The sequence below is a fragment of the Triturus cristatus genome, chromosome 6 (genome assembly GCF_964204655.1).
Source record: "Triturus cristatus chromosome 6, aTriCri1.1, whole genome shotgun sequence".
Classification (NCBI taxonomy): Eukaryota; Metazoa; Chordata; class Amphibia; order Caudata; family Salamandridae; genus Triturus; species Triturus cristatus.
Genome location: NC_140589.1, coordinates 927,434,807 through 927,447,560, shown reverse-complemented (window position 1 = coordinate 927,447,560; position 12,754 = coordinate 927,434,807). Strand labels below are relative to the sequence as shown.

At 46.0% G+C, this 12,754-nt stretch overlaps 1 protein-coding gene across 2 annotated transcripts in view; it reads right to left on the bottom strand.

Moving 5' to 3' along the window:
• The window catches only part of AHI1 (Abelson helper integration site 1), a 971,238-nt gene that overhangs the window by 86,581 nt on the left and 871,903 nt on the right, over positions 1-12,754 (bottom strand). For both annotated transcript variants that reach the window (XM_085611599.1, XM_085611600.1), the window contains one exon: positions 4,454-4,533. In XM_085611599.1, coding sequence (XP_085467725.1) covers positions 4,454-4,533 — 80 coding nt within the window. The remainder of the gene's footprint in view (positions 1-4,453; positions 4,534-12,754) is intronic.

Here is a 12,754-nt window from a genome sequence, read left to right as displayed (position 1 = left end):
ACAGGAGGGGTAGTTGGCCCCCAAGGACGTCCTTGGGGGCAAACTACCCCTCCTATTACCTTCAGTACGTCCCACACAGCAGGATTGCTGAGTGCTGATAGCAGGCCACACCCCCTTTCTCCATCACTCTGCGAACGAGCCTCCTGGCGTCCTCTTGGTTGGGGGATGAAGTCCCCATCACTTTTGGGGGCCAACTAGTCTATCTGTTACCTCCAGTAAGCCCCACACAGTGGGATTGCGGAGAGGTAGATGCAGGCCACGTCCCCTTTCTCCACCACTCTCCAAATGCGCCTCCTGGCACGCTCTTGGTTGGGGGATGAAGTCCCTTTGCCTCTTGAGGGTCCCTGGGGGTCAATTAGTCCTCCAGTTACCTCTAGTAAGCCCGGATTGCTGAGAGTTGGTCAGAGGCCACACCCCCTTTCTATACCACTCTGAAAACATGCCTCCTGGTGCACTTCTGCTTTGGCGATGAAGTCCACTTTAGTCCTGAAGCCCTCAGGACACAAGAGGCGTGTTTGCGGAGTGGTGGGAAATGGGGCGTGACCTCCGACCACCTCTCAGCAATCCTACTGTGTGGGGCTTACTGGTGGTAAGAGGTGAGCTAGTTGGCCTCTAAGGACCCTCAGTAGCGAAGGGGACTTTATCCCCCAACCTAGAGCGCGCCAGGAGGCACGTATGCAGAGCAGTGGTGAAAGGGGGTGGGCTTCCGGTGAGTTGCCGGCTTCCTTTTTTTTTTATTATAAGAAGGGGGCTGTGTGGCCCCCCCTTCCCCTGACCCTTTTGGGCCCCGGGGACCCCATCTCCCGGGGGTAGACCCATTTTTCATTTTAAGTACCCATGGAGGGGGGCGCGCTGCCCCCTCCCGAGTCCGATTTCGGCCCAGGGATCCCCATCCCCCGGGGCTAGGCCTTTGCTAGTCTTATTTTTATAAAAGGGAGGGGGGCCGTGAGACCCCCCTTCCGCAGGCCGATTTCAGCCCCAGGGACCCCATATCCCCCGTGGCCTGGCCAATAATTTTTTTCTTAATTGATTTTTTTTTTAGGGGAGAGGGGTGGAGTGGCCCCCCTTCTCAGGTAATTTTTAGCCCAAGGGACCCCATTCCCAGAGGTTTTAGCATTTTTTTTTAAATTTTGTTTTCAGGGAGGAGGGGTTGCATGGTCCCCCTCGACAGGCCGATTTTGGCCCCAGGAGTCCTATCTCCCAGGGCAGAAGGATTCCATGCCTTTTTTTTTTTTTAAAGGGAGGGGGGCAGAGTGGCCCCTCATTGGGACGTTTTCGGCCCTGGGGACCCAACCCCCTAGGGCATAGCCATCTTTAAAGGGATGGTGGGGGGAGCCTGAGGGCCCCCGAGGCCCCAGAGAGTTCCTGCCTGCTGCAGGGGCAGGCACTGATTTTTACCCTCAGGGAGCTGATAAAATGCGGATGTATGTCGTTACAACGCACACTTTTACAACGCATGCACTTACAACGCATTTTTTACAACGCACAATCCATTACAACGCATGACATTACAACGCAGGACACTACAACGCATTTTTAAAAACTACCTTTACAACGCATTTCCATTACAACGCATACTACCTTTACAACGCATACCATTACAACGCATAATATTAAATTGCATTTAAGGTAAGTATTAGATAGTATAGGGGTAAAAATTACTATTCTAACTCCAGGGGGTGCAACAGTAGGGTAAGTGTTGGATAGTATAGGGTTAAAAATTACTATTCTAACTCCAGGGGGTGCAACAGTAGGGTAAGTGTTGGATAGTATAGGGGTAAAAATTACTATTCTAACTCCAGGGGGTGCAACAGTAGGGTAAGTGTTGGATAGTATAGGGGTAAAAATTACTATTCTAACTCCAGGGGGTGCAACAGTAGAGTAAGTGTTGGATAGTATAGGGGTAAAAATTACTATTCTAACTCCAGGGGGTTCAACAGTAGGGTAAGTGTTGGATAGTATAGGGGTAAAAATTACTATTCTAACTCCAGGGGGTGCAACAGTAGGGTAAGTGTTGGATAGTATAGGGGTAAAAATTACTATTCTAACTCCAGGGGGTGCAACAGTAGGGTAAGTGTTGGATAGTATAGGGGTAAAAATTACTATTCTAACTCCAGGGGGTGCAACAGTAGGGTAAGTGTTGGATAGTATAGGGGTAAAAATTACTATTCTAACTCCAGGGGGTGCAACAGTAGGGTAAGTGTTGGATAGTATAGGGTTAAAAATTACTATTCTAACTCCAGGGGGTGCAACAGTAGGGTAAGTGTTGGATAGTATAGGGGTAAAAATTACTATTCTAACTCCAGGGGGTGCAACAGTAGGGTAAGTGTTGGATAGTATAGGGGTAAAAATTACTATATTATGCGTTGTAATGGTATGCGTTGTAATGGTAGTATGCGTTGTAATGGAATGCGTTGTAAAGGTAGTTTTTAAAAATGCGTTGTAGTGTCATGCGTTGTAATGTCATGCGTTGTAATGGATTGTGCGTTGTAAAAAATGCGTTGTAAGTATAGTGCGTTGTAAAAGTTGCGTTGTAAAGGTTGTTCCCCCTAAAATGCACCTCCCTGGGGGTAAAAAGCAAAGTGTACTCGCTTTGAACAAGTGAGAGCAAAGTGCTCTCGCTTGTTCAAAGCGAGTACACTGTTTGCTATGGGGTGGCAGGAGCAGTGCTCCTATCAACCCATAGCAAACTGCAATGTCCTAGGGGTGGGCACCCCGGGACATTGATGGAGCCGGTCCTGGATGGTGGCGGTCCCCAGAGCCTTGGAGGACTCCTGGAGGGGGGTCCTCATTTTTAAAGCCCCGGGGAGGTGGTGGTCCCCAGGTCAGGGGGGCCGCAACAGACATCTGCACTTAATTTATGTATGCCCCGGTGGGCTGGTGGTCCCTGGGGCTGTGTGGGGATGCTCGAGCCCCCCCACACTTCATTTTTTTTCAAACAGAGCATCAGGGAGCTGGGGGACCGCAACGAACCCCACACTTAATTTATGTATACCCCGGGTAAGTGGGGGTCCCCAGTGCTGCGTGGGTGGGGGCAGGAGTTCCCTGCATGCATTTGAAAAATAAATAAAGCCCCAGGGAGGTGGCGGTCCCCGGGGCTGCGAGAGGGCCTCGTACCCCCCACATTTAATCAGTATGGCCCTGGGGAGGTGGCAGTCCTTGGGGTTGCTGGGGCCCCAGCAGCATATTTTGGCATTGCCCCCGGGACCTGGCCCACCCAGGGCCCTGATTAAACAAAGCTTGGGAGACCGTACTTCGTTAAAATAAATTCGGCAGAAGACGCCCACCTAGCGCGAATCGCGCTGAATTTTTTTATTTACATTTTTTTGGGCCTGGGGGTCAGGGTGTTTCTACCCTGCCCCCTTTTCTTCTTTATCGTTTTATCGTGTTTCCGTTTTGCTTGTGACTCGGTTCAACCATTCCTGGTTGGAATTGTTGGCAGCCAATCAGATCTCAGGCACAAGATCGGAAGGGTTTGCGGATCTACCACGTCCCTAGTTGTATATCTGTAAATATTAAATTTTCTCAAAAACTACTGAATGGATTTACATCATTTAATAAAAATAGTGCACTCTGGACCAAGAGCTACCTTTCTGCCAAATTTGGTGAAATTACGTTTAGCAGTTCGGGCTGTAGCAGCGTCATCAGTTTCCTATGGAAATTACCATGGAGAAAACACGTTTTAGGCCCCCCTTTTTTCACGGCCCCGCTTGACTAATCACCCCGAAACTTTCAAGACAGCAGCTGACCTGAGCGCCCCATTAGTTTTGAAAATGTTGCTTAGATTCGTCAAACGGCACCAAAAATACCGATGAAAGAAAAAACGCTTTTTGAATTGAAACAAGGTCCTAACTATAACTACCTCCTGGCGACCGCCAGCATGAGATATATATATATATATATATATATATATATATATATATAAATATACATATATACACACACACACACATCAGGGTTGAAGCTATCAACAACTGCAGCAGATATATTTTTGTCTTATAATTATGGGTTCCTCTATTTTTGTACTTAAAATCATTTTTTATTGAGTTTCAAGAAATGAACAAATAACTAGTAGAAATACAATAATGAAAACACAAGACCGAAAATGAGAAGTACTGACCAATCATAATAAGCACAAATCATGAGAATTACAAAATAAATACAAAGTAAATAGAACACTACAAGTTACTCAAGTGCCTTTATTTTTAACCACACTTACTTGCAGTTATAATCTACTAACAATGTGAGTAACATGACAATTACAATGTATTCCTTTGTTGATTTGTCACTTATATGTCTAAAAAGGTTGATAACTATTCTTGACTCCTGCATTCACTAGTCTACAGCCAATCTTTAAAATATGAAGCTGTGCCCCTAAAAACTACTGTGTCTGGGAAATGAGCATAACAACATTGCCACAGTTAAAATTTAACTGAAGTGAAACATTACTTACTAAACTAGAGGCGAGCCTGCTTCTACGTCAGACTGTGGGAAAAAATTGTGGTCCCTTGACTTGGTGATGGCTGTCGACATCTGCAAAGTAACAAAAAAAGCACTGAGGTAAAAAGAAAGGTAATGAGGGCAGCACGTGCACTCCATGCATGCTTTATCAAACCCACCAGCTTCCTGAATCTGGAAAGAGCATACCATGCTATAAAAAAAGCAATTTTTCTCAGCACTGTAAAGTTCACTCCTCTATAGTTCACAGAGGAAGTGGTTCCCCCGGCCTCTGACCTCTTTTCTTAGTAAAGACTGTATTTAAAGATTTTTAGCTGACTGATCCACTGCTGAATGAACAAAAATGTTGCACAAAGATAAGAAATTGTCAAGATTGGCCTGGCTGCTTAACTCCTGTAGAGTTAACATCGAACTCCTGCCTGCACTCTCTCAGTCGATGCAGAGGTGTTTGAAGGAACAGGTGTGAACTGACATAGAATAAACATATGCCTTATGAGCAATGCGAAGTGTGGTTGTTGTAAAAACCACAAACAATGGTGTGTCCCAAAAAACAAACCTCTAAAAGACAAACAGGGTCATTTACATAATTGCCAGCCCGTGATGGGAGAATCTTGCTATTGCTTCTGAAGAATGATAGGTGGTTCTTGACTGTCTCTCACCCCTTCTTCGGCGGTTATGTGACTGAAGTGGCTAAGGGATTAAATGAAGGGTACTCAATTACGAGCTTTAAGAATAGCGGCATTGCACACGTTGGGGTCCTGCCACTCAGGAAGATGGGCAGGCGTAGAAGCTTCAAGAAGGATGATAAAGCCTCTATGAAAATACTTTTTTGTTTCTGCACATTTTTCTTGAACATGTGAAGCTCCATAGCAGTGTGCCAAACAGCCAGATAGACCCCCTTATTCCAGCAGAAACTGTCTTCTATAGTGTAGCCTGCCTTGCTTGATCTCATTCTACGGCTGGGCATGCAGGGTGGGAATAATACCTTTATGTATATTTGGAGCAAAGAACCTCGTGCGCTTGGAAGGCAGTACACAGAAATCTGAAGTTTATTCTCTCTTCCACTGAACACCAGTGAAAATCTTTTAAGGCTAGGAGATGTGGCCCAATCTCTTCAAATGAAGGAAGCCTTGCTAATTGCTTCTGGAGGCTGTAACTTTGCAATCTCTAACTTAGGGGAGATTACAATACTTGAGTCCGCAAGTGTTTAGTACCTGAACAATAGAAGCCGAGAGTTAAAAGTTTGTATTTTCCACCACAGTTGTGATTTTCTGATCAAGAGAGTTTCTCATCATACCATATACTCTTATGTTCTCTACTGCATGAATTAAGTGTTAGATGGCTTCTACATTGTTCAGCTAAATGTACATTAGGAGGTTCCCTGAAAATTACAGTCAAAACCATTACTGCTCAGTAGCTGTACCAGCAAGAATGGAATGAGGAGATCTATTGAACCAGCCAATATTTTGATGGTGGAGTGCTCTCCACATACTGATAACAAGGTAGCTTTATTTAAGTTTGAATGTAACGTCCCCGCATACTGATAAAAGGTAGTTTTAAGTTTTAATGTAACGTCCCCACATACTGATAAAAGGTTGTTTTATTTAAGTTTGAATGTAACATCCCCACATACTGATAAAATATTTTATGTAACTTTGGATGTAACACGGCACCTCCAATAGGATGCCCCTTAAAGCTGTTGCCTTACCACACCTTACAGAACCTCTCATTGCTGTTTATCACTGTTGTCTTTTACAAAAGAGCAACCACTTTGCTAGGCGTATTTCACTATTTATTTAGGTTTTCACTTATGTGCTTACATGTGGCCTTATGGCTACTCTGCAGTACTAAGAGGTCGATTACAAGTGCCCCTGATCTATCCTCAATTGATCCTCCTTCCTCTGAGTTACAGATCAAGGCATTACTGGGATTATCAATATCGAAGTCACCGGTAAATCAGGGGGCAGAATTAACACTGATTACAAGTGTGAGGTCCAACTGATAAATGAGAAAAAACAAGTTACTTGCCTGTACACTGTGGTTCTCCAGTATTGATATCTTTCATAGATTCACATGCTTGTATCTTCCCCGTCGTCATGGTGGGAGTCTCGCGGTAGTTAGAAAATAAGTACTATAGAAGTACATAGAAACCATCCAGAAGGAGAGACAAACTTTGTCAGTCGTCAGCCTCCTTATGTAGGTCCAAACTTCGACCAATCACAGACCAGCCCTAGACCTCAGCTCCCTAGTCAGAGCCACCAGACCTCAGATTTCGCACACAAGTGTGCTAAGGTAAGGAGTAACATGAGATCAGAAGTGGCAAGCCTAGACGGGGAGGAGGGAGGGCCGCATGTGAATCTATGAAAGATATCAATACTGGCGAACCACAGTGTACAGGTAGGTAACTTGTTTTTCTCCAGTATTGAATCTTTCATAGATTCACATGCGTGTATCAGAGTAGTCAGCAGTGTAGTTCCATTAGCTTGCGGCTAGGCAAAGACCTTCCTATGCCATAAAAGAGACATATTGACACATACTAATACATATGAATAATAAAACCGATTAAATCGTAAAATATTCAATAAACAGTGAAAACCAGTAACACAAAACAATAGAATTAAAAGATGTGAAAGACTGTACCTTAAGCAAACAGATGTCTCCGGACCGCTTGACCCACAACAGCGTCCTCTTTCCATGCCGAGTCTAAGCAGTAATGCTTAGTAAATGTATGCACGTTGGACCGTGTTGCCTCTCTACAGATGTCTGGAAGCGAAACACAGGCAAACAATGCTGTAGAGGCTGCCATCTTCCTCGTGGAGTGCACAGACACTTTCGCAGAAAAAGGCTTACCCGCCTTGAAGTGGCAGAAAACAATCGCAGAGGAAATCCAATGTGCAATACTGTTTCTTGAAAGGGATGACCCTTTCTTGGTGATGTAAAGTACACAAATAACTGGTCTGATTTTCTGAAAGTCCTTGTCCTGTGCATGTAGAACTTAATGCATTTCTTCACATCTAAAGAGTGCAGTGCTCTTTCCACATTGGTTGAAGGATTTGCAAAGTACATAGAAAGCACAACTGGTTCGTTCAAGTGAAATGGAGTTGGAACATTAGGAATGAATTGAGGATTAGTCCTCAAGAAAAGTTTAGTCTGATTTGAAGGAAAGGCTCAGTAATCGTGAATACTTGAATCTCACTGATTCTTCTAGCCGACGTGAGGGCTACGAGAAGAAACATATTTCAAATCAGCCTTATGTATGGGCTCGAACGGCGATTTCATCAACTGAGCTGAAACTGTATTCAATTCCCATGGGACTGCAGGGCGCTTTAAGGGTGGAAAAACCCTGAAGAGTCCTCTCATAAACTCCTTAACCATTCTTGTTGACCTCAGAGAGAGTTCACCTGGTTTTCTGCACAACGTGGAAATTGCCGCCAGGTGTACCTTGATTGATGAGTGAGCTAATTTTGAATTAGCTAGATGGAGTAAATAAGGCAGGATCTGTTCCGGAGTTGATAGGAAAGGATGTAATTCCTTACTCTCGCAACAATAACAGAATCTCTTCCATTTTGCAACATAAGACCTATTAGTGGATGGAGCTCTGGCCCGCTGGAGAATGGACCTGCAATCTGGAGAGAAGTTTAAATTTGCGAATTCAAAGTCGTGAGGTTCCAAGCTGACAAACTTAGACACCTTATCTGCAGATGAACAATTTGACCGTTGTTCATCGAGAGAAGAATTGACAACGGAGGAAAGAGAATGTGAGGAAATATCGAACACAGGAGAGGCTTCGTGTACCAAAACTGCCTCAGCCATGCCGGAGCTACGAGAATGATATGGCATGGCTTGTTCCTCATTTTGTTCAACACTCTTGGGATGAGGGGACATGGCGGGAAGCGCATAGGCGAATGTTCCCGTCCACTGCATCTGTAGAGCATTCCCCCAAGAATTCCTCTGAGGAAACCTGCTGGCGAACCTTTTGCACTTCCTGTTGTCTTCTGTTGCAAACAGATCCAGTTTTGAAGTGCCCCACAATTTGAAGACCCGCTTCAGCTCGACCTCGTTCAATTCCCATTCGTGACATTGTGAATTGGTTCTGCTTAGAGAATCTGCCCAAGCTCTATCTGCAATGTTTTGTGGTGATGAATGAGCCACTTCCAAATTTCCTGGGCCTGTTCTGATAGTGTGAGAGACCTGGTGCCCCCTTGTTTGGCAAGGTAGAACACTGTTGTGGTATTGTCTGTTCTTACTAGAACGGAAGGTCCCTGGATCCTGGGAAGAAAGGCCTGCAGCCCCAGAAACACTGCCTTTAGTTCTAAAAGGTTGATGTGTTAATGCGTTTCTTGATGGGACCATTTCCCATGTATCTGCAGCTCCTGAAGATGCGCCCCGCAACCGTCCATCGATGTGTCCATCGTCATAATGTAATGAGATTGAGCTGGTTGGAACTAGAGGCCTGGAGAGATATTGATTTATTTTTCCCACCATGACAGAGACTGTTTCATAGCCTGGGAGAAAGAGATGATGTCCTCGAATGAGCCGTGCATCTGCACCCACTGCATGTCCAACTGCTCCTGAAGAGGCCTCATTTGCAGCCGACAATTTGGAATCAACGGGATGCATGATGACAGCATCCCCAGTAAGGACTTGAATACTCTCACAGAAGTGTACTCTATTGCGCGTACAAGGGATACTAAGCACATTATCTTGAGCTTCCGTTCTGAAGTGGGATACGCCCTCATTGATCTTGTGTCTAGCAGCGCTCCTAGAAAAACACGCTTCTGGCTTGGAACCAAATGTGACTTCTCCACGTTAATTTGTAACCCCATAGACCTGAAGAGCCACCGACAGGCCTGCGTAGATTTTCTGGCAGAGTGAAATGTAGCCCCTTTCACCAGCCAATCGTCCAGGTAGGGGTAAACCTGGTGTCCCTGCCTTCTCAAAAAGGCCGCTACCGGAGCCATACATTCTGTAAAGACTCTGGGAGCTAAGCGAAGGCCGAATGGCAAAACTTTGAACTGGTAGTGATCTCCAGCCAGCTTGAACCTCAGGCATTTGCGATGTTTTGCATGAATGGAGATATGAAAGTAAGCGTCTAGATCGAGAAACGCTAGATAATCTCCCTCGTTGATTAATAAAAGAATCTCTTGGAGGAACAGCATTCTGAACGTCTGCATTTTGATATATTTGTTCAAGTGCTTTAGGTCGATTACTTGCCTCCATTTCACGCATTTATTCTTTATTAAAAACAACTTGGAATAAAAGCCTTTCCCTCGCTGTTAGAAGGGCACTTTTTCTATCGCCACTTTCTATAGTAGAGTTGAAATCTCTTGCCTTAACAAGGACAAGTGATGATGATGTGTTTTCCTTGAATGCAGAGTTCGAGGTGGTTTGTGGACAAACTCTAAGGGGTGGCTGTGTTGGATGATGTCCAGCACCCATTTGTCCCTTGTGACGGATTGCCATTGGTTCAGAAATGGAGGGAGGTGATGAGACCGAAGATGCTGAGAGCGAAATGAGGTGACTGGAGGAGGAGAAACGTCACTGACGTCTTAAGGAATCCTGTAGTTTTCCTCGTCCTGCAGGCTTACATCTAGCTGATTGCTGTATGAAATGTTAGAGGTACGAAACTGTTGTTTTTGTTGTCCTCCATATTGTGATCTGTAGCCTTGCTGACCATATGGCTGATATCTGTAAGACTGGTAAGATGGTCTTTGTTTTTGTATTGGCCTCTACCTCTACCTCATCTAAAGGACTGGAATCGCCTTTGTTGCGGCATGCCCAATGAACATGCAGTCTCAGTATCCTTTTTAATGCCCTGTAGTTCTTCGTAATGCTTTCCGAAAAGATTTTGCCCATCGAAGGGCATGTCCAGCACCTTAGATTGGAACTCAAAGCAAAAAGACGTCACCCTCAACCAGCCCTGCCTGCGAAGGACTGCGGCACCTGCCATTTGCCTGAAGGCAATGGATGACAAATCCTTTTCGGAGTCAATCACCTCCGAAGTTGCTCTAGCACCCTCCTGCAGGAGGTCATTTGCTTCTTTCTTTTTATACTCGTGGAGGAATTCAAGAAGAGGAGCCAGGTATGACCATAACTGGCGGTCATACCTTCCTAAAATTGCTAAGGTATTAGAGGCCTTTATAGCAGTTGCCGCCATAGTCGCAAAGAGTTTGCCTATACTGTCAAGGCGTTTGCCTACCCTGTAAGGAGGCACTGCACAAGGAGACTGGGGATTCCTAGAACGCCTCTGGGCAGCCTGCATAATAACGGAATCCGAACTAGGATGTCCAATTAAACATGCTGGTGCAGAATCAGGTGCCTTGTATTACTTCTGCATCCTTGGTAACACAGCCGGGACAGAGGCTGGATTCTTCATTATCTTTAAATCCTCACTCTTTTGTGTGGCCAAGGTAGAAGGACAACGCTCTTTTTGAGTGCAGCTGGTGGAGATGCTTCTCTTCCTCAGAGGGATGCGGGGGAGCAAAGAAAGTGGGCAAAGTGATGGACTGACCCAGATGAAATGAGGTCACAACTTTTGTAAAAGAGAAACCCAGTTGCAAAACACCACCTTGTCCGCAAAGGACATTAGATAAGGAGGCGAGCAAGATAACGACTGCAACATACTCTCCCTCTGGGCCGATGTAATAGCCACTAAGAAGGCTGTTTTGATGGTCAAGAGGGGACAAGTGTGCAGAGGCTCAAAAGGATCATATATTAGGTAGGTGAGGACCAAATTCAGGTGCCACTGTGGTATCACAAAGGGCTTGGGGGGAAACAAATAAGCCAGCCCCTTTTAGAAATCTATGTACAATAGGAGACTTGAAGAGAGAGGGCTGGTCTGGCAGCCGCAACAAAAGAGACAGAGGAGAAAGGTAACCTTTGAAAGTTCCCAAAGCAGAGCCCAGCTGGGCAAGGGTCAGAAAAAAAAGGACAGTAGAAAGAGAAGCAGAAAGAGGATCAATAGGCCTTTCTGTACAGTATAATACACATTTCTGCCAACAGCAGGCATATACGGTCATAGTGGAGGGCCGCCAGGCTGCCAAAATAACATTAGAAGTAACGGGAGGAAGATTAAAAACTGCGGCCGCTCAATCTCCACGCATGGAGGCGAAGAGTTTACAGGTTTGGGTGGAGGACTCTCCCTTGCTGCTCGGACAGAATATCCGCCCAAAGGGGCAGCCTGATAAGAGGATCTATGCTCATTTTCAGAAGCTCTGGATATCAGACTCTCTTCGCCCAGTCCGTAGCCACAAGAATGACTTGGGCCCGGTCGCTCCTGATCTTCTTCAGAACCCTGGGCAGGAGTGGTATGGGTGGAAAGGCGTGCAGCAGGCTTAAGCTCCACTCGTGATAAAAAGTCGCAGCGTGATAGCCGCCTTGGAAACTCCAGCGCGCAGTACTGCTGACAATGTGACAAATCTAACCAAGGTTCTCCCCACTGTTGAAAGAGACCTTGCGCCATCTCCGACTGGAGACTTTAGTCGTGATCCGCTAGGCATTGATGGCTGAGTTTGTCCGTCCTGGCATTCAGAGAACCTGCCAGATGTTGAACCACCAGGGTTATGCCCTAATGTTCCAGCCATGTCCAGAGACGTATGGCCTTTCGACAAAGGGTCCACGACCCCACCCCACCCTGCTTGAGCCCTGACTCCGTGGAGACCAGTGTCCACCGATCTCCACATCCCCCAGACGGCCACCCCATCCCAGAAGTGACTCATCTGTTACTACTGTTTGTTCTGGTTGGGGAAGGGAGAGGGGTCTGCCGTTAACCCAATCCTGATTCCTCATCCACCACTGCAGATCTTTCGCAGTTCCTTCTGAGATCTAGACCAAGTCGGTGAGATTTCCTCGATGCTGTGCCCACTTGAACTTCAGGTCCCACTGCAGAGCCCGCATACGCCACCTAACATGCTTTACTAACACGATGCAGGATGCCTGGATGCCCAATAGCCTTAGGGTCAGTCTCACTGAAATCCAGGATAGAGGTTAAAACATTGGAATCATAACCTGAATATCCTGGACTCGCTACTTGGGAGGATAGGCACAAAACTGCACTGTGTCCAGAACTTCTCCAATGAAAGGGAGCGTCTGAGGAGTCAGGTGTGACTTCGGTACATTGATAGAGAACCTCAGCGAATGCAGGAGGTTCGCTGTAGTCTGAAGGTGGGAGATGTCAGCCTGGGGCGAGGGTGTCTTCAACAGTCAGTCATTGAGGTAGGGGAAGACTAACACCGCTAACCTGCTCAGATGAATTGCAACCATCGCCATCACCTCTGTGAACACCCGAAGGGCGCTG